We start from the raw sequence: 21,770 nt of genomic DNA, 5'->3' as shown, positions 1-21,770 counted from the left end.
GGGAAAAAAAATCATGGAGGGGATATATGGGGATGAGATTTCCGAATAGTTCTCTCCTCTACCAATTCCTCAAGGTTTAAGAACTTGGGTCCGTAATACTGCAATACATTTTATGCCTTCCCGAGTAGAGTGTGTAGTCTATATCTGCTATAATTTCCTCCAAATGTCTACTAATGAGAAATTGAGTGGTGTGCATTCTCTTTAAATTTGTCCAATTTGCTGCAAATCACACCATAAAAATATCTTGCTAATATAATTTCACTTACCATCCAAGTATCAAATTGCTCTATTAAAATTTAGAAGAAAACCTTTTATCTTTGATTTAGTGCATATGTACCTTACATTGTAACTTTTTGCCCTAAGACTGCCTATATTAATCTCTTAGCTGTGCTACTTTTTTCTTCTCTACTCATTTCGTCATCACCTCCTCCCCTATATTTTGTATTTTCTTCAACATTCTATGTCCTGTCCTTTAAAAAAGCACGTCCAAGTTTTTCCTCTTCTGTTCTATTATATTCTTCTTTAAGGAAATACTATGGCCATTTATGCAGGGGTACATTTACTTCGCAGTCCCTGCTGAACTGCTTCGAGGCTTCCTTTGCAATATTCATGATTTTACCGACCTTCAGACATGACTTCGCTCTGGCATCATTCTTCCCCTGCAGTTCTAGGATCCTGTTTTAGAACGAATTTAAATACTGCTTTGAGGCAATAGCGATGCAAATTCACCCCATTTCCATGCATATCTCTTCAGGTTTCTCTCCCCACGCCCATTTTGGCTTCTCCCTCCCACGTGTCTGTCCCTCCCATCCAACCCCTTCCCTCAAAGCAAAGCACAAAAGAGGGAGTTAAACCTTCATGGAATGTGCAGGAAGACATAACCAGCAAAAGCACATGCAGCCTCTTTAAGAGCTGACCCGCCCCCTCCATGTAAAGTGCAACAAGGCTATGTTTTCAGGGGGAGGGACTCGGAAGCTCTGTGATTCATTGGGGATGCTTAATTAATCACAAGGTACTCCTGGAATTTTTTTTGGGGGGGAGAATCCCTTATGCATACGATGCTTGAGGATTCGGAGCAGAAAACTGTGCAGCAAACCAAACACAGATTTACCCTGCATAAATGACCCATAACTAAGCCCCCCCTTCAATTACCTACTGAGATTTGTTACATGTAAACTTACAGTGCAATCCTAAACAGAATCAATGGGTTTAGATGTGTGTAACTCTGCTGAGGATGCCACTGTTAGGCACTATGCAGCTGAATCTTGAATGTTTACTTGAAATTAAATCCCATTGCATTCAGTGGAATTGACTGCCAAGTAAGGACTATAGAATAATAGCATTAATGTATTCACTATCTTTATTAAATGTTAATAACATGAAGGGTAATTAAATAAAGATAAAAATAATTACTAAGTAGAAGAAAAACAGTAGACCCTAGATATTCATATTGCCTACGTTTTATCTGAGTTTTTTTTTTGCTTTTTAAGAAGTTGATCATGCTATAATTAATGCTATAATTAAATGTCAGGGATTGGCGCTTTTGGTTTTCCTTATCTATCATTCGTTTTTTGTCTTTCCCATTTTAAATTTCAGCTGTTATCTGTTGCCCAGTTCCCTTTCTGTGGCTTCACTTTGTGGTCCCCACCTTTCTGTGGCTTCACTTCATGGGAACCTTCGTGAAACCACTCTTGATATGATATTTGGACTATTGATGATTGCACCAGTGTGTTCATGTTCATTAGGATGGTTTAGGATGTATATGTATGTATGAATGGCTAGTTGATGTTCAGTGTTGTACTTGTGTAGCTATTTATATAAATGTTTGCACTTTGTTAATTACCCTCGCATCTGTGCTGATTTCCAAACCCCGTGGTACTAGCACAGGAGTGTCTTTTTCCTACATACCACCTGGAGTTTGGCAACCCTAGTCATCCAGCAGGCTTCATGTGGAGGAGTGGGGAATCAAACCCGGTTCTCCAGATACGAATCCGCTGCTCTTACCCACTACACTACACTGGCTCTCTTTAAATAAAATAAAAATCTTCATTCAGTTACTTGGGACTAAGCCTTATTGAGCTCAGTGGCATCTACTTCCGAGTAAACAAGCATTGGGAGTTGTGTGTACATAACCTCTTTGTGGATGCCAAGCAACTTAAAATGTTCATTTCCCAATCTGTCAGGTTTATATCTACGCAGCTCTTAGTAATCCCAGTCATTTGAAAGACAGACAATATGTCTTAGTTTGCACAATAAAAAGCAGGGTTTAGCTGGGCCCTTGTTCTGCTGTTTTGGAAACTGGAGGTCCATTGTGTGTGTTCCGTTTTTGTTGAGGTATTTATGTACATATTTTAAAATAGCTAAATATATCCAGTACAATACCAGGATACACATTAGACTGAAACTCCCTATCTCTCAATTAGCTCTTTAAGGCTTTTTCTTTTTCTGCGCACAGCATGTAACTGAAACAAACAGTTAAATAAGAGGAAGGAAACTGCTGTGAATTAATTAGCAGCGCTAATCGAAAACAATGCAAAGTTGGTAGAAAGTGAGGTTATCTATTCTAACAAAAGGGTTGTTCAAGGTAGACAGTAATTAGCAGTGCTGTCCTAAACAGAGTTATACCCTTCTAAATCCACTGAAGTCGGTGGGCTTAGAAAGGTGTAACTCTCCTTAGGACAACTCTGATAAATCACTTGAATTTCACGGTTGTGATCTGAGTCACTCTTTTACCATTTTCAGCTTTTAAACATGGTTTCACATCTTTGTGAAACTTTCTCTTAAAAGTGTGCCTGAACAAATACAGAATCCAACTGTAAAGAAAATTTGGTGGTGGTAGGGGTGGTTGCGTAGAATGAAAAAATTCTAATAAATTCTGCCTGGAAATCCTACCCCAAATCCCTTAAGCATAGAGGTTATAGGTTACTCATTGGTGATAAGACTGGCATTCTGTGCATGCACACAAGAAATATGTGATGACACCTATGCCTTTGCATTGAAAATAGGTTCTGGAGCTAAGCACAATTTATGTACTGTGCATGTTAATTATTTTGTTTTTAGCTCACACAATATCAAGTGGCTTTGAGCAGGTGCTAATATATTACACACCTCTCCATTCTGCAATGTATAGGGTTGCCAGCTCTGGGTTGGGAAATACCTGGAGATTTTTTGGGTGGAGCCTGAGGAAGGCAGGGTTTGGGGAGGGGAGGGACTTCAATGCCATAGAGTCCAATTACCAAAGTGGTCATTTTCTCCAGGTGATCTGATCTGTATCAGTGGAGATCAGTTGTAACAGCAGATCTCCAGCTAGTACCTGGAGGTTGGCAACCCTAGCAATGTAAATGGTAATATCTATGTCCTGGAAAACTGGACTTTCAGGATTCTCTTTGTAATAACTTCTCTCCCACTGTTTGTAGCTTTGGGCCTATCTTTCTCTGTCAACTAAATGTATCACTTCATGCATCACAGGTTCACAACAGCTTTTGCCATAATAAATCTTTAAGGAATCCAGAAGACTTTTTTTTTTTTGCTGCATCAGACCCCGTGGAAGTCAGACTACCCCCCCACCCCGCTCCCAAAACAGCAATTGAAGAAAACATGGAGGGAGGCAGGAGTTGGTCCCTAGAAGCTAAAATAACTAAACTGAGGCTATCATGTTTTGGTCACATTATGAGAAGACAAGAGTCACCGGAAAAGACAATCATGCTAGGAAAGGTTGAGGGCAGCAGGAAAAGAGGAAGACCAAACAAGAGATGGATTGACTCTATCAAGGAAGCCACGGCCCTCAGTTTGCAAGACCTGAGCAAGGCTGTTAAAGATAGGACATTTTGGAGGACTTTGATTCATAGGGTCGCCATGAGTTGGGAGCGCCTTGATGGCACTTAACACACACACACACATTTATGCATGGGAGATTTTGCCTTGGATTTGCCACTCTCTAGATGCATAGGTCTAGATGCACGACTCGAGTTCGGTCCCGGCAGAAGTTGGTTTCAGGTAGCCGGCTCAAGGTCGACTCAGCCTTCCATCCTTCCGAGGTCGGTGAAATGAGTACCCAGCTTGCTGGGGGTAAAGGGAAGATGACTGGGGAAGGCACTGGCAAACCACCCTGTAAACAAAGTCTGCCTAGGAAACGTCACCCCATGGGTCAGGGATGTGATGTCACCCCATGGGTCAGGAATGACCTGGTGCTTGCACAGGGGACCATGACCTTTAGATGCGCATTTCCCCCATCCAAATTCTCAATACTCAACAATCAGCCCCCATGCAGAGTTTTGAGGATTCAGACGGGGGAAATGTGCACCTAGAGAGAGGCAAATCCAAGGCAAAACCTCCCGTGCACCAGTGGCCCACCCACCACCACCGCCCCTAGCCCACCTTTCCCTCCTCTACCAACCCTGCCACCTCTCCCACCCCCCAACCGAGCATCATCTCGAGGATCTCAGAAGGTTAAAGGTAAGTCCCCGCGTTTGCGGCAACTCTGGCGCCACCTAGCGGGCCACCGGGGCACTGCCGCCCGCCTTTCACCACCGCCTCCGGAGTCAGGCCGTTTCAAACTGACCGCGGAGGACTCTTTGGGGAGAAAGAGGGACGGGGTGGGGGAGAGCCGGTAGCCAGCGGCGGGTCGTCTTCGGGAGCCCCCCCGCCCTCAATGCTGGGGGGGGGCTGCGATTCGTAGGGTTGCCAGCCTCCAGGTACTAGCTGGAGATCTCCCGCTATTACAGCTGATCTCCCTTAAGCATAGAGGTTATAGGTTACTCACTGGTGATAAGACTGGCATTCTGCGCATGCACACGAGAAATAGGGGATGACACCTATGCCTTTGCATTGAAAATAGGTTCTGGAGCGAAGCCACAACTGATGTACTGTGCATGTTAATTAGAGGTGATAGGTTACTCATTGGTGATAAGACTGGCATTCTGCGCATGCACACGAGAAATAGGGGATGACACCTATGCCTTTGCATTGAAAATAGGTTCTGGAGCGAAGCCACAACTGATGTACTGTGCATGTTAATTAGAGGTGATAGGTTACTCATTGGTGATAAGACTGGCATTCTGCGCATGCACACGAGAAATAGGGGATGACACGTATGCCTTTGCATTGAAAATAGGTTCTGGAGCGAAGCCGCAATTGATGTGCTGTGCGTGTTAATTTTTTTTGTTTTGAGCTCGCACAGCATCAAGCGGCTTCGAGCAGGTGCTGCCATATCACACACCTCTCCATCCTGCAGCGTGCCGGGCTGCCAGCTCTGGGTCGGGAAGCACCTTTTACGGCATCGAAGCCCCTCCCCTCCCCAAACCCCGCCCTCCTCAGGCCCCGCCCCTAGAACCTCCCGCCGGCGGCGGAGGGGGAGCGGGCGAACCCCGGCGCCTGGCGCGCCTGGAGCCGGCGGGGAGAAGCCTCGGGCCGAGCGCAGCCCCTGCGCCTTCCCTTCCCTCCCCGGCCGGGCGGGTGCGCGCCTCGCAGACAAAAGCCGGCGAGCGAGGGGCTGGTCGGGAAAGGAGAGCCACGTTATATAGATACACACGCACAGAGAGACACAGACACGCGCGCACACACACACAGGCGCGCGCGCGCACTCCCTGCACAGATCCATCTGCAAGGGGGCTCTCGCCTGCTGCTGCCGCCGTCTCCGCCGCGCCCCTCGCCGGGACTCGGCCACCCTTCCGCCGGTAGGGCATGCCCTCTCGCCCCCCTGGCCAATGTTTCACTGGAGCAAGTGGAAGAAGAGGATGGGCGCCAGCACCTCGTCCGCGTCCGCCAAGAGACCCGTGTTCGACGAGAAGGAGGATGGTGAGTACGCGCCCCCAGGAAAGTCCAGGTCAGGGGAGCGCCTGGCCGCCGGTGGGTTGGGAGTAGGAGGTGGGACCAGGGCCAGGGCTGCCACTTAGGCGAACCGGGAGGTCGCCTAGGGCGCAGAACGGACCCCAGGGGCAAATTTTATTTATTTATTTATTTATTTATTTATTTATTTATTTATTTACAAAATTAGCAGTTCCAAGTTGGGTGTTTTTCTTTTTCCTGTAGTAGAAAAAGGGCAAGAGTCCAGTAGCACCTTCAAGACCAACAAAAATTGTTTTCTGGTAGGGTAGGAGCTTTCGTGAGCCACAGCTCACTCCATCAGATGCACTGGCAGGCACCCTCAAAGCTACAAGAGCCCAGTAGCACCTTCAAGACTAACAAGAATATTTTCTGGCAGGGTAGGAGCTTTCGTGAGCTCCCTTCTTCAGATACAGAAAGATCCTACCCTGCCAGAAAATATTCTTGTTAGTCTTTAAGGTGCTACTGGGCTCTTGCCCTTTTTCTACTACTGCAGACAGACTAAACACGGCTACCCACTGTGAATTTTCTTTTTTTCTGCAAGATATCTGGTTTTGAAAATTGGTTTGCAGGGTGGGGTGTGTGTGTGTGTGCGCGCGCAAGTAGCCTTGCCCAGGGTGCAGAAAAGCCTGGCACCGGCCCTGGGTAGGACGCCAACTGACCCCCCCTCCCTTTCCACAAAGTAGGAGCAGTTGGGAAAGTCGCGGGAGGGGAAAGAGATGGGGTGCAGAACTGCTTGGGGGATGCCCACGGGGCTGGGAGGTGTCCAGCGGAGACGGCCAGGAAATGATGTAGGCGCATGACTGGGAACCAGGCGAATCCTCAGGACGCCACGTGAGGAAGTTCAGCAAGGTTTAGGAGACCCGTTCTCTCTCTTTCTCTGGGTTGTGCTACGGAAGCATTGGCTGTACTGTCATCACCCTGTATTCTTCCTTAAGCTCAAATCCATAACTTTGTCCCCCTACCCCCCAAACGACCGCATCTTTCTCACTAGGCAGTTCTGGAGGTGGACACCTGTAAAGGTGAGGCTGGTGAGTCTTCATGCTCGAACCGGAGATCTTGGATCATCTCCTCCAAGAGTGTTAAAGTTTCTTTTAATTTCACTGCAAGTGGATAAAGCCATGGGGGGGGGGTAATTGGATTAGGTGTCAGCTCATGTAAATGGCCCTGGATTAATAGGACGAGTTTTGCTATGGAGCTGTGAAGATTTGATAATAGGGATTAGTCAGTCGGCCAGATGCTTCTTCTCCTCTGAAGAATGGGTAAAGCCCGCTTCTGCCGCAGCCTGAGTTTGGATCACTGGTTCAGGAAATAGATTATATCCGATCATGAGCTTTCCTTCTCGCTTGTGCACGGGAGGTGATCTGACTGGGGATGAGTAACTGGAGAGGAGATGAACAGTGGAATCCTATGCAGAGCGGAAATCAATGGGTTTAGATTGGAGTAACTGCGTAGGGTTGCATTGCAAGGTTTGCAAATCCTGTATGCACGGGAGGAAGTTCCGCTGACTGCTGCAAGGCTTACTCCTAAGTAGACCTGTCAAGGGTCAACCTGTGCATGTTGCGACTCATATCAGGGCTTCTTTACAATGCACGTGTGGCACTTGTGGCCCATGCACAATTAATGTTTGAGATCAGGGGTACATGGATGATCACCCTGTACAATTGTTCTTTAGATATGTTACTACTTTTACAGTGCCATCCTAAGTAGAGTTACATCCTTAGCCCAGTTGCTTCAGTGGATTTAGAAGAGTGTCACTCTATTTAGGATTGCACTGTAGTGTCTGTCCTTTATAGTGGTACTCAGTGGCAATAAGAAAAGCTGCTACAAATCACTGGTACCCTACAGCAGCCAACTCACGAATGATTTTCAGTACAAATGGAAATAGTCAGAGGCAAATGCTCCCTTTCAAAACTGCTAGTTTCTGAAGGCACTGAAAAAGCATTAAAACTGGTCATCTATCAGTATTGGTGCCATTCTAAGGACACTTTCCTGGGCGTCAGCCCCACTGAATAGACCAGAGTAGGATTCTGCGTAGACCTACTTGGATAGCTCTCTTTGAAAGCCAAAGTGCTAGTGGAAATATTTTTCAAAATAACATTTTGAATTTACAGCGTCTGAAGTTTGGATCATGCAAGCACTAGAAAACACACACACACACCAATTTGTTAAGAGAACTATCTTTACAGAACCATCCGTTGATTTCTCTGGGTAAAGAAATGGATCAGATTGCCTATTGTATGTAGTGTGGATCATAAATGGGTTGGGGAACAAAAGGATGTACTATCTTCATCTTTGTTAAGTCGTGCAATTTCAAACAGTATCTGCCTTCAAATAAATTTTGAGAGATCACTATAAGGAAAATGTTTCTGCAGATCCAGAATCGAGGAATTTTAAGAGTGTGCTCTTTGCTTATTCCGGTTGTGATTTTCTCCAAAGCCTGTTCTCAATTATGTGTATGCTTACTTTGAATGTAAAAGACCCAGAGTGAGAAGGGCCAGCTTGACACATGGCTCAGTGGTAGCGCATCTGCTTGGCATGTAGAAGGTCCCAGGTTCAATCCCCGGCATCTCCAGCTAAAGGGACTAGGCAAGCAGGTGATGTGAAAGACCTCTGCCTGACACCCTGCAGAGCCGCTGCCAGTCTGAATAGACAATACTGACTTTGATGGCCCACGGGTCTGATTCAGTATAAGGCAGCTTTATGTGTTCATGTTCTAGTCTGTTTCATCAGATCCCTTTGGGAGTTAAGGCACAAGCAAGTTTGCAATAGCTAGGAGAACGTGCATGACAATTAATCCATTCCAACTGCATGCTATTCTTTTGGAATCAGCTTTCACTCCCTGGTTCTTCACTTATGATCTCTAACTTCAGTGTGAATTGCCACTTCACATATAAAAACACATCGGAACAGTGCGGAGGGATTGTCCCCTCTTTGTGATTAGACTGCAACCGTGGACTGTGGCAAGTAATTTGTGTTGTGAGAATATGTATTTATTTGAGCACGGGCTCTTCCCTACCCCCTGGGATGGAAGCTTTTGATCCAGATAAATTCCTGCTTGCGTGGGTGAAGTAACACCTAAGATGACATATTGAATAACTATCTTCAGGACTAATATCTGGATATCTAGTTTCACCAGTATTGTCTGCTTGTAATGTGGGATCCCTTTTAAAGAAATATTCTACCTCTCTGTTCCATAAACTTTTCTGAGAGATGGTTGTGTTGATGCGCTGGAGCTGACCAGCAGTGAAAAACTTCCCATTCGGCTCTACTCATGTGAGCAGAGCAAATAGGAACTCGACACAAGATTGTGGGTCCTCTCCCATGTTAGCAGAAATCTTTGTTTTTCGCTTTCAAATAAACGAGAGCTGCAACCATACCTGTTTCATTAATCCAGTTAAAATGTTTATATAGCCCTTTCCCTAACTAGCTCAAAGTGATTTATATATGCCCCCCCAAAATTCGGTGTATCAATTAAATATAATGCAAGTAACCTGAAATAAAAACAGAATAAGAAGAACAGAATACAAGACTTAAAGTGCCACCCTGAGCAGAGTTACTCTCTTGGGCTTAGAAATGTGTAACACTGTTTAGATCGCTACCAAACCTACACCTGCTAAATGTTTGTTGAAAAACGTAGGTCTAATAATCTTGTCAGTACCCTGATAGAGAGGGAGATTGTCTGGCCTCTGCAGGCAGGAGGCGCCGTAGTTCAGGAACTGCGTCCATAAAGGTCCTGCTTTCAGATATATTTGTCCTGACTTGACACGAAGCAGGCAATGCTTGTTGGCCGTGTCTCATAGCAGGAGGATGTATCGAGACTCCTCTGTCGCGTACATCATACCAAAGCTCATGAGCATTTTGCACCATGTGGCCCAGCACGTCGCTGGCATTGATTCTTAACGATCTTCAAGTTTAAGAGTCCAATCCAGTAGCCTTTTCCCCGTGCAGTCTCAACTGAGCAGATGAGTCTCATGCTGCTGTGTGAATTGAATGCCAGGGCCCAGAAATGTTTCTTTGCTTCTATTGATCAGTTCTAATTTGTGATTTCTGCCCACTTCTTAGCAGCCTGAATAGCCCTGATTAATCTGATGTTGTCAGAGTTTGGCAGCTGAGCAGGGTCAGCCATGGTTCGTACTTGGGTGGGAGAGCATCAAGGAAGCCTGGAGTTGGCAAACCTACTTCTGCTCGTTTTATTTACTTTAAAACATCGATTAGTCGTTTTTCTACCTTGTAATCACTCAAGGCAGCTTATTTATTTATTTGCTGTCAAGTCGCAGCCGACTTATGGTGACTCTGTAGGGGTTTCAAGGCAAGAGACGTTCAGAGGAGGTTTGCCATTGCCTTTCTCTGCATAACAACTCTGGAATTCCTTGGTGGTCTTCTATCCAAATACCGACCAGGACCGACCCCCTTAGTTTCCGAGATCTGATGAAATTGGGCTAGACTGGGCTATCCAGGTCAGGGCCAAGGTGGCTTACAATATAAATAATAATGATACAATAAAATGCATAAAACCCACTAGTTAAAATCAATAATTTAAAACTGCCAGTAGACAGAAGAAATAATCAAATGCTGTCATGAATAAAACTGTCTTCAGCTGCTTCCTAAAGACTGAGCCGCACAGGAAAAAAACATGTATGTGTGCTCCAGGGATGCCTGTATGTTTTCCCCTTTGAGGTAAGCATTGGGAGGGCGATATGTGTGTGTATGCGCGTGGGTGTGTGTGTACGCATGTTCGTGAAATGCCATCCAGTCACAGCCGACTTATGGTGATCCTAGCAAGGGGCTTCTGAGGCAAGTGAGAAGCACAGGTGGTTTGCCATTGCCTGCCTCCACATCATGACCCAGTAGGGTTGCCAGCTCTGGGTTGGGAAATAACTGGAGATTTTGGAGGCGGAGCCTGAAAAGGGAGGTGTTTGGGGAGGGTCCAATTGCCAAAGCGGCCATTTTCTCCAGGTGAACTGATCTCTGTCGGCTGGAGATCTGTTGCAATAGCAGGAGATCTCCAGCTAGTACCTGGAGGTTGCCAACCCTATGACCTAGGTATTCCTTGGCGGTCTCCCATCCAAATAACAACCAGGGCTGACCCTGCTTAGCTTTTGAGATCTGACAAAATTGGGCTAACCTAGGCTATCCAGGTTATGTAAACATACAGATATGGGAAATGATGTGAGAGTAAAGGTTAAGTGCCTGCTCTTCCCGCACTGTTTCCAAACCCTGCCTCTCCACCTCTATTACTTTTAAATTAAAAAAAAAAAAGACTACAGCTTTCCCACCATCTTGTCTAGGCTGTACGTCAGCTCTTTGAAGCCAACCACACCTTCATTTACAAGGAAAAGATTCCTCTTGGGAATCCATGGCTTTCTCAGTGCCGCCGATCATGGGGAGGAAGAGTTTGCACGGTCACTTTCTCTGGAAGGGAGAGTTTGCACGGTCACTTTCTCTGGAAGGGAGAGTTTGCACGGTCACTTCCTCCGGGAGGGAGAGTTCACATGGTCACTTCCTCTGGGAAGCCACCCTGCAGAAAACCAGGAGATTGTGTGAGGGGCAGGGCCAACGAGCTGTCAAAGACAGGACATTTTGGAGGACTTTTATTCATAGGGTCGCCATGAGTTGGAAGCGACTTGACGGCACTTAACACACACACACAGGGCCAACGAGCTTGTGCCCGCTGTCCTCTCTGCACATTCAGTGAACCCGTGGGTCTGTGATCTGTTCCGTAGAGTTAACTGGATTCAAACCCTTGTTCAGCCCAGGCAAGTTACTTGCCTCCAACCAAAGATCCTAGCTACAAAATGGGAACAATAGAGATGAATGAATAAGAAAAAGAAATATCGCCTGCCCTGAACCTTCATCAAGAGGCAGCCTTTCGTAGCCACCTTAATAAATATCTATGTCACCTGTGGAAATAAGGTGCTGGTTTTTGCTAGGTGGTAGCTAGTGAAGAGTGTTAATTAAGAAATAGCTGCTGGGGACTGGTTAACAGGTTTTTAACAGCCCATTCAAAATAATTAACCCCAAAGAATGATTAACAAAGGCATTTGTGCTGTGTGAGTACACAAAGGAAAGCTCTTAAATGCCATATTTTTCTAAAGACTGTTGTGTTCCAGGAGTAGACAATGTGCCAGCGTTACAGAAATGCACCTCATTCTGACAAATACAGAACTTTCTTAAATTCTCCTCTAAGTATCAATTTGCCATTTAGCCTGCCTCGAATGCAGAGGGGTAACCGAAGCTGTGCAGTTTCAAACTAATGTATTCAAGCGTCAGTTTTGCCACACGTTTTTTGAAAAAAAAGAATGTTAATTGCATGCACTTTATAAAACGAGCGAAGTCTACGCTGCCTTTTCAAAGGAGGCAGCGCTGCCAAGAAGTGTGTTATGATGTGTAAAAAAAAGGAAAGGGGCTCGCAAGCAAGGTTGTGCTAATTGCATTAATATTTCATCGAGGTATACGTTCAGTATCGTCTGCTTTTAAAGAGGCATAATCACTTCTTAGTGTATCCAGAAGCAATTACAGCATTGTTCTGGCTTGCTCCTGTTTACCGGCACAGCATGGTTGCTATGGAGACCCCTTAAGACATTTTGGGGACTTCCTTAAATAAAATGTCAATTAATACTTTACATTTTGTGGGAGAGAGAGATGATGTTATGAAAAAGGCGCTCCCGTAATGACCACATAATATAATATATGGTAAAAAAAAAAAAACAACAACAACAGCAGAGGGAAAAAATTAGATGGGTTTGAGCTAAGGCTAACCAGAATTAAAAGGGCAGAGGCTAAAAATCAAGTGGAAATAAGTGGAAAGATGGGTTGGTATACATAACAAGTGACTGAAGAATGAACATGCTTTCTTCAGATAAGCTTATGAGAGCAGTTGTGGTGCGCTAAGATGCTTCCAGAGCTGGTTCAAGGGTTGTCACCTTCCTTAGTGAAGGTAAATGGAAGTTGAGGAAAAGTCTTGGGTTTGGCCTACCTGATAGGGTTGCCAAGTCACCACCAGCTGGAGGTTTTTGGAGCAGAGCCTGAGGAAGGCGGGATTTGGGGGAGGGACTTCAAAGCCATAGAGTCCAATTGCCAAAGCGGCCATTTTCTCTAGGTGAGCTGATCTCTTATCGGCTGGAGATCAGTTGTAATAGCAGATCTCCAGCTAGTACCTGGAGGTTGGCCACCCTACTACCTGATAAATGGGAGGGAAAGCCAGTAGATGGAATAGTTACTTGTGATCATTCTGCCTCCTGGATAGCTGAGCAAGTGGAACACATAGTTAAATTGTGGAACTCCTTGCCCCAAGATATAGTAATGGCTGCCAACTTGGAAGACTTTAAGAGGGGAGTGGACATGTTCATGGAGGAGAGGGGTATTCATGGCTACTAGTCAAAATGGCTACTAGTCATGATGCATACCTATTCTCTCCAGGATCAGAGGAGCATGCCGAATATATTAGGTGCTGTGAATCACAGGCGGGATGCTGCTGCTGCAGTCGTCTTGTTTGGGGGCTTCCTAGAGGCACCTGGTTGGCCACCGTGTGAACAGACTGCTGGGCTTGATGGACCTTGGTCTGATCCAGCATGGCTGTTCTTATGGGAGAGGGCAGGGTGATGAGTTGCAGCCATGATAGCACTTGGGCAGAAATAACATGGTCTTGCCGTCGTTGGAACAGCTCCTCAGCCTGCCTGTTCTTCTCAGGGCCAGTCGAGAAACATGCAGGAGAAGCAGCTGAAATGACCAGCTTCCTTCATGAACAGGAGACCCCAGAACCCTTGGCCGTGTTGTCACATGCCCCTTGGGCACAATAGTGAATCCACGGATGTGAGGGCGATCTGGCTGCGACATCTGTCACCCCGTTGATCGCCAGGGTAAATAGTGAATCCTGCTGCTCCTCAAACTAACATAAGCAAGTAAGCTGGTTCCTACCTCCTATCAGGCCTCCATCAGTCTGGCCTTCCTTCCTTGGGGGAATGGCAGTTGTGCTCTCCTGAATCAATCACAATCAGATTGTGAGGAAAATTAGGCTGGGAATGTCACCTTTTCAGAGCATGGGACACTTCCGAGTTAACCGTCTCACCTCAGTTCCTCAGCTGTTAATCGTATTATCAAGCCAGGCTATGTCAAATAAAAGTTGTATTGATAATGAGATGGGGGGGGTTTACAAGGAAGTGGAACAAAACGTAGAAGTAAAAATAAGTTTAGACTCCACAATTATAGATCATCTGATTTCCACCATACCAGTTTCTGGAAAAGGGAGGTTTCATTTTTGTTATGGTCCCAGCCTTCATCATAAACTCCTCCAAAATGGTAAAAGATTAAATTTGTTTCCCAGCATTTATTTTCATTCACATCACAAAAACACATATGCATACCATGTAGCAGGGAGTATTGTGTATCTGTCTGTTCCCTTCAGTAAAATTCCTCTCTAAAGTAAAATTCCTCAGCAGATTGATCTGTATATCCTTCCCATCTGCCAACATCCAAACAAAGGATAGATTTCTCCACATTGTCTTTCTGACTCTGGTTCTTAATTAATTACATATATATCCTACAGTGGGAGGGAAGGTGGCATGATGTAGTCCAATTTTGTTAAATCTCAGAAGTTAAGTAAGGTGAGTACTTGGATGGGAGACCACCAAGGAAGGCTCTGCTGAGGAAGGCAATGGCAAACCACCTCTGCTTGTCACTTGCCTTGAAAGCCCCTTGCTGGGGTTGCCATAAGTTGCTTGCGACTTGACAATACTTAGAAGAAGAAGAAGAGTTGGTTTTATATGCCAACTTTCCCTACCACTTAAGGGAGACTCAAACCGGCTTACAATCACCTTTCCTTCCCCACAACAGGTACCTTGTGAGGTAGGTGGGGCTGAGAGAGTGTGACTAGCCCAAGGTCACCCAGCTGGCTTTGTGTGTAGGAGTGGGGAAACAAATCCAGTTCACCAGATTAGCCGCCGCTCATGTGGAGGAGTGGGGGATCAAAGCCGGTTCTCCAGACTCCACCACTCCAAACCACCACTCTTAACCACTAGGCCACGCTGCCTTACATATGTATATCCTGCTCTTCCTCCTAAGAATTCAGGTCAGCCTGTATGACCTGCCTCTCCAAAAAGGAGGGAGGGAGGGAAGGAAGGAAGGAAATCTGTAAGGTAGATGAGGTTAAAAAGGTAACAGAGAAAGTTAGGTAGATTTCAGTTCTCAACACTAACTAATCCAACACTGACTCTCTCCTTCTAGAATTTAACAGCTAGAATACTTGTGGACAGCAAGGTTGCAATAGGGAATGATACTTCATGCAGCCCTGTAAAACGTGTCTGCGTGTGTGCCTTTGAAACCTCTCTGGGCAGCATAGATGCCTTTCTTTGTGGTCTTGGTTGTGTACTGTAGTGCCAAACCAGGAATGCTAGAAGTTGCAGGACCAGTTTACCCATACACTCAGACTGGGCCACAGCTGAGCTCCTGCTAGGAGCAGCGGAACCTGTGAAAGTCTCCAACCAGGGTGGCAATAATGGATGACCTTGGGAAGACACTTCTGTAGCAGACTGCCTAGTCTTTCAAGGGTTGAGCCTGCAACTTGTGTTCCTCCTTTGACACGAATTGGATTCTCCCGAGTGCAGATTCCAAGCTGGAAGCAGACCCTGAGGACCAAACAGGTCTTGGCTTCGGTCCCTAATGCAGCTGTTTGTACGGGTGATGGGGCCAGCACAGGAGGAAGAGCGACACGCATATGGATTGTGGGGGGTTGGAAGTGCTGAAGCAGCTTTCCTGATTCCCCCCTAAATTAGAGCTGCCTGGGAACGCTCTTGGTTTTATTTTGTATTGCATCTTTGTGTGAAGCCTAAATGCAGTTGAAGTTAATCAGAATCAATGATAAAGAAGGGATGAGGCACCTGCTCCCTGACTAATCCACTTCCTAGTGCAGTCTGATTGAAGCTTGCGCTTTTAAACATTTTTTCACACTTCCTTCTTTAACCTTTGAATGGCTCCAGAATGTTTCAGTGAAATGCTCCAGTTAACTCAAAAGATGCTCTGTATGTCTTATATATTTTTTTTTTTACCAAGATCTCAAAGACCGACTTCAACTCCAGTGTGATTTCGGTCTCTTCTGACACGAATAGATATTGTATCTGCTCAGAAATTTATCCTTGCTTGAGCTATATTTGCAGTTTCCCTTAAAGTATTACAGTGGCTGGTTAACTCAAAAGATGTTCTGTATGTTTTTTTAATATAAATATATCAGGATCCCAAAAGACTGAATTCAACTCTAGTGTGATTTCGGTCTGTTCTGAAACGAAGAGATATTATGTCTGCTCAGAAATTCATCCTTGCTTGTGCTATATTTGCAGTTTTCTTTAAAGTATTATTGGGCTGGTCTATAGAAATCCTGCCGCATGTTTTTTTAAAAGCCGTTCCAGTTCTCCTAGTTTATTGAGTTTAAGAGCACAAGAGAAGTCTGTTGACATTAAAGGACATGCCATCCTATATTTCCAATAGAAACTGGACTGTTCTAATCCTTTGGTTCCTAATCATTTCATTTGCTAGCAAATCATTTAGGGCGAACCCGAATCTCTTTTCTTCTTTTATAGCAGTTGCAATTGAAATCTTAATTTTTGGGTGCATTGGGTCCTCTTCCTCAGTGTGGTGTGGTTAAGAATGGTGGACTCTAATCTGGAGAACTGAGTCTGATTCCCCACTCCTCTGCATGAAGCCTGCTGGGTGGCCTTGGGCCCGTCACAGTTCTCTCAGAACTCTCTCAGCCCCACCTACCTCACAAGGTGCCTGATGTGGGGAGAGGAAGTGAATACGATTGTAAGAAGAAGAATTGGTTTTTATATGCCGACTTTCTCTACCACTTAAGGAAGAATCAAACTGGCGTACAATCACCTTCCCTCCCCCTCCCCACAACAGACACCTTGTGAGGCAGGTGAGGCTGAGAGAGCTCTAAGAGAACTGTGACTAGCCCAAGGTCACCCAGCTGGCTTCATGTGTAGGAGTGGGGAAACCAACCCGGTTCACCAGATTAGCGTCCAACGCTCATAAGGAGGAGTGGGGAATCAAACCCAGTTCTCCAGATTAGAGTCCACCACTCCAAACCAGCATTCTTAACCACTACACCATGCTGGCTCTTTGCTGCTTTGAGACTCTTTACAGTAAAAAAGTGGGACATAAAAACCTCCTTCTCCTTCTCCCCCCCCCCCCCGATAACAGAGGTGCACAAAGGTAGTCTCTAGATAGCCAGTTGTGGTATAGTAATTAGAGTGTTGGACTAGGATCTGGGAGACCCAAGTTCAAATCTCCACTGGGCCATGCAGGCTTGCTAGGTGACCTTGGGCCAGGCACACACTCTTAGCCTAACCTACCTTACAGGGTTGTTATGAAGATAAAACGGAGGAGTGAGGAACAGTGTAAGCTGTGCTGGGTCCCCATTGCGGAGAAAGGCCGGGTATAAATGAAGTAAATATATTTCTGGTGACTGCTTCCTCCTGGAGGACAAGGATGCATTGCAAGACCTCTCCCCAGAATTTTCAGCATACTGTAGGGGACTAAGAAGTGACTCTCATTTTGTGCTGGGTGGCAGGTCAGCTCCTTCTTCTCTCCCAAGTTGTCCGGCATGTACAGCGAAGTTGGGGAACAGGAAGACTCTGTCTTTCACTTCCCGCTGGGCTTCCAGAGACATTCAAAAGCAGCATGAGAAATCCGTGCTGCTTCCGACCGTCTCCGAAGCTCAGCACGAAGTGAAAGACTGATCGCTCCTCTGCCAAATCTTCTGCATGTGAAAGAGAACATGGAGGGGACAGGGCATGCACATCAATGGTTGGCTACCAATGTAAGCCAAACTTGGGAAACTTCTGGATGCTGCTTTTCGAGAATGTTTGTAGTCCAAAGACCGTGCATGTTTTTTTTTAACATGTAAGTAACCAACACATTTCCAATTCTGCATTTCAGTATTTTCTAGTATCGTCTCCTGGGAAATTAAAGGAAGGCCTGTTGTTTGGGCATGATGTGTATTATTTTACGAAAGTTGAAGGTACTTTCTTATAACTTGCATTTTAAAGATTTCCAAATGATGTCATAAAGAGATTTCTGGTGCATTGACAAAAATTATTAGATGATTTTCGCTGCGTGGTAGAGAAACAATCTAAAAAGACAGAGATCCATATTCTCTCCTGAAGTAGATTGTTTATTTGCGGCCTTTGGCCAGATAAAACAAGATACATGGACTAAAGTGGTCTTATCGACAAAGGTTTACAGTCCAAGTCTTAAATCACTTAAAAAATTAAAAAATAAAATAAATAGCATCCAAGTTACATCTGCCATTTGGACTAAGAGACTACTCTGTGGCATATCTCCTGAAATTTTTGGCCACTACCATAGGACATTCCAGAGCTAAATCAGGGGTCCCCATTCTTATTGAGCCTGTGGATGCTCGTTGAATGTTGAGGATGGGTAGTGAGCTCCATAACAAAACATCAGCCATAGGGGCGAGCCAATCTACAAATTGATGGGAAGTTTCAGAATGGGTTCCAAGCCAAATATCCTCTTATAAAGAAAGCAGCTGTTTTGAAATAGTTGCTCTCTTGTTCCAATAAGATGAAAGAAAGTCAGGACTGGCTGTCTGGAGAAGATATATTTTAGGAGAAGGAGGAAGTAAGTGCCATAGTATCCAGGGGCACCATGTTGGAGATCACTTTTCTATATATTACAAAAAAAAAAAATAGTACAGGTGCCAAAAAAGCCAAGTCCTCTCCTAATGACGCCATTAAACTGTGTGGTTCCATTCTGGTTTCGAAACATGGCACTATGTGATGGGAAGGAGAGGGAGACCAACAGCGCATCTTACCTCCACACTGGTCCAGTACATCTGCCCGACCTTAAATGCTTCTGGTTGGCCACGGAGTAATGTGAGGTGCAAATGGGGTATAAGTGAATGTACGTAGGCCCGGTCACATCAGGGCTTTGTGGGACCTTAAAGAGTTCTGCAGAGCCTGCAAGGCAGAGCTATTCCACCTGGCCTATTGCTGTGGGCAGCAGCGAGTACCATCTATGCAGGCCTCCCTACCCCCCTCTTCTCCCTCCTACTCAATGTTAAGCTGGGGGGGGGGGGCAACCTGCTGCTTATCTCGGGCAACATGAGTGAGTTTAGGCACCATCTGGAGTTTTTTTTTGAGGTTTCTATTGGGATTTTACTGTTTTAAATTTAGAATTTATGGTTAATTTTATTATTGATTATTCTTGATGTATTTTAAATGATGTCGCCCGCTCTGAGCCTGGTTCTGGCCGGGGAGGGTAGGCTACAAATCGCAAGAATAAATAAATAAAACCAATCAATAAGTGCAGTGAATTCTGAGATTGAAGATCAATCACGCATATGAAACTGCCAGGCTCCCCTGTTGGTTGGTCAGAGCCCTGGACTGGCCCAGGGCTTTGCTAATCCCGACAAGCCTGGGGCGGGCTTGCGGGTAGGACAGGGCCCGTGTTTCGTCCCCCAGGACCTCTGAGCCATGTGACCTGCCCTTCCTCTTGTTTGCCTCAAAAGGGTGTGCCCTTGGCCCACATGAGCTCTTGCTCCTCCCTCCGTCTGTGATACCTTCAGGCATGGCTGCTGCTGAGGCTTCTGCTGCTTCCTGAGGCTGCCTGGGTCACTTTCTGTAGTTCCCGGCCCACCTGCTTTGCTGCCGCCGCCTCTCTTTCTTTTCTACCTCGCCAGCTTTTCACATTCTCCTCTTTACCTCCCTCTTTGTGACAACAACAAGGGAGAAAAAAGCCCATCTGGCAACTAGTAAATTCATGGTAGTAGCTGATAGAAGGCGGGGATGGAGAGTAGGTGGGAGCTGTTCAGCGTGCCATGGAATAGAAAGAGTTGTGTGTGTGCGCGTGTGCGTGGGCTTTGTCTTGATGGTGCTTCTCCTGCTGCCCAACCTTTTGCCCAGCCCCTGCAGGGCCTCTCTGCCCTTCTGTGGGAGATGTGCTCCCCCAAGCCCCTTGCAGCCAACCTCTTTACTACCTTCTTCCATTTTCATGCATCTCCTCAACCCAGTGCACCCCACGCACTCCTCTTCAAACTTCAGCTGGGAGAGGAGAAGGAGGAGATGAGCTCCCATTTGCTTGGGGTTCATCGTGGAGACAGCAGCACCCTTTGTGTGATGTTAGTTGTTTTCTCAACATCTGGTTGGGCACTATAGAAAATGGGGTGCTGGAATAGATCCAATGCCCTAGTTTGTCTAGGGCACCCAAAAACCTTGGGCCAGCCTTGGATGGGTCACTGTATTAAGTAAATTTAGATTTGTGGGTCAACATACCAAAAAAGTTGGGAACCACTGGTATACAGCAACCCCCCTTCCTTGATTTTTGTCAACCAACAAAGACTCTTCATGGCTTTACAGAACTGTAGTTTGTCCTGGATTCCCCTTAAATGTTCTTACTAAAGAATCATTGACATCTACTAGGCTATTGTAGGCTTTCTATATGCTATGTACATGGTTTGTCGTGGGTCTCATCTTCTGGGACCAACAGTTTATCGAGTTGATGTATAATCAACACTATGTGTCTGGAAGACAATGGGACAATCCATTTTGGGTTCTAAAAAAATGTTAAAATTGTTTGTGTGAGTTGCAGCCAACTTATGGCAACCCCTTCTGGGGGTTTTCATGGCAAGAGACTAACAGAGGTGATTTGCCAGTGCCTTCCTCTGCACAGAAACCCTGGACTTCCTCGGTGGTCTCCCATCCAAATACTAACCAGGGCTGACCCTGCTTAGCTTCTGAGATCTGACGAGATCAGGCTAGCCTGGGCCATCCAGGTCAGGGCTCTGATCAGATAGTGGGTTATAAATGTAATAAATGGAATTAATTTCCACATGTTGTTTGGTATTGTTTGGATGAAGGCAGTCATTTCGACTGACAGCGATTCAGATGTTCTGTGCTATAGTACCAGCTGTTACAAAAGCTGAAGAAAACATTCAAATTTAGGAAGAGGCCCTCATATCTTGTTTAATTGGGAGAAATAATTTCTCTTATACCATCTGAACTTGAAATGTGTAAACACCTGGAAGAGATTTTCCTGTCTTTTTCCTTTGACATATTTAGAGCACTAAATATGTCAAAGTCTTCAGGAGTCTGTTGGTTCCTGCAGGCTTTTGAAATCTGTAAGCAGAATTTGAAACATGGAATTTGCTGTTTCTCACCAGCAGCCTATGACTAGAGTTTAGTGTCTGGACTATAGGCTCCTACAATACTTTCCCTATTCCCATGGAAACCTACATGGAATTTGGGGGGAAATAGAATAAAGGGCTTAAAATAATCTCCAGTTTTAAATAAAGTCATACATGAAGCTGCCTTATACTGAATCAGACCCTCGGTCCATCAAAGTCAGTATTGTTCACTTGGACTGGCAGCAGCTCTCCAGGGTCTCAGGCAGGGGTCTTTCAAATCAACTACTTGCCTAGTTCCTTTAACTGGAGTTGCTGGGGATTGAACCTGGGATCTTCTGCATGCCAAGCAGATGCTCCACCACTGAGCCACAGCCCTTCCCTACTAGAAGATGAGATATCCAGTTCTGGTATGTATTGGGGGTAATGTGAATGGTTTATGGAATTGTGAGGCTTGTCATACACTATGCCTGTAAGGCACACATACCATTGAGGCTGCCATTTTATTTATGAAAAGAAAAGTCTTAGGGCTGCATTAGGCTTCCTATCTTCCCCTAGCTTAGTGTTGAAGTCTTGCAGTACACAAGGTTGAATTGGGCTAAACTGCAGCCAGTAAACATAATTTTGCAAACCTTAGGCATGATCAATACTACAATCCTATGCACACTTACTTGGGTATAAATTTCATTGGTTTGAATTAGATATACTCGATTACCTGCTGATTTGACTTGCCATTTGTGATCCGTGAGCCGACTGCTTGCCGAGCTGTTTGATGCATCTGAATACCTGTGGACGTGTTCATTTACTTGAT

General features: G+C 45.5%; 1 protein-coding gene across 1 annotated transcript in view; it reads left to right on the top strand.

The window, feature by feature from the left end:
- Window positions 1–5,684: 5,684 nt before the first annotated feature.
- The window catches only part of STK32C (serine/threonine kinase 32C), a 224,667-nt gene continuing 208,581 nt past the window's right edge, over window positions 5,685–21,770 (top strand). The window contains exon 1 of the mRNA XM_056849782.1: window positions 5,685–5,796. Within this exon, the coding sequence (XP_056705760.1) occupies window positions 5,706–5,796 (91 nt within the window). The 5' untranslated portion in view covers window positions 5,685–5,705. The remainder of the gene's footprint in view (window positions 5,797–21,770) is intronic.

The sequence above is a fragment of the Euleptes europaea genome, chromosome 5 (assembly GCF_029931775.1).
Source record: "Euleptes europaea isolate rEulEur1 chromosome 5, rEulEur1.hap1, whole genome shotgun sequence".
NCBI classification, from domain to species: Eukaryota; Metazoa; Chordata; class Lepidosauria; order Squamata; family Sphaerodactylidae; genus Euleptes; species Euleptes europaea.
The sequence above is the reverse complement of the archived record's forward strand: the minus strand, read 5'-3'. Positions and strand labels throughout refer to the sequence as shown.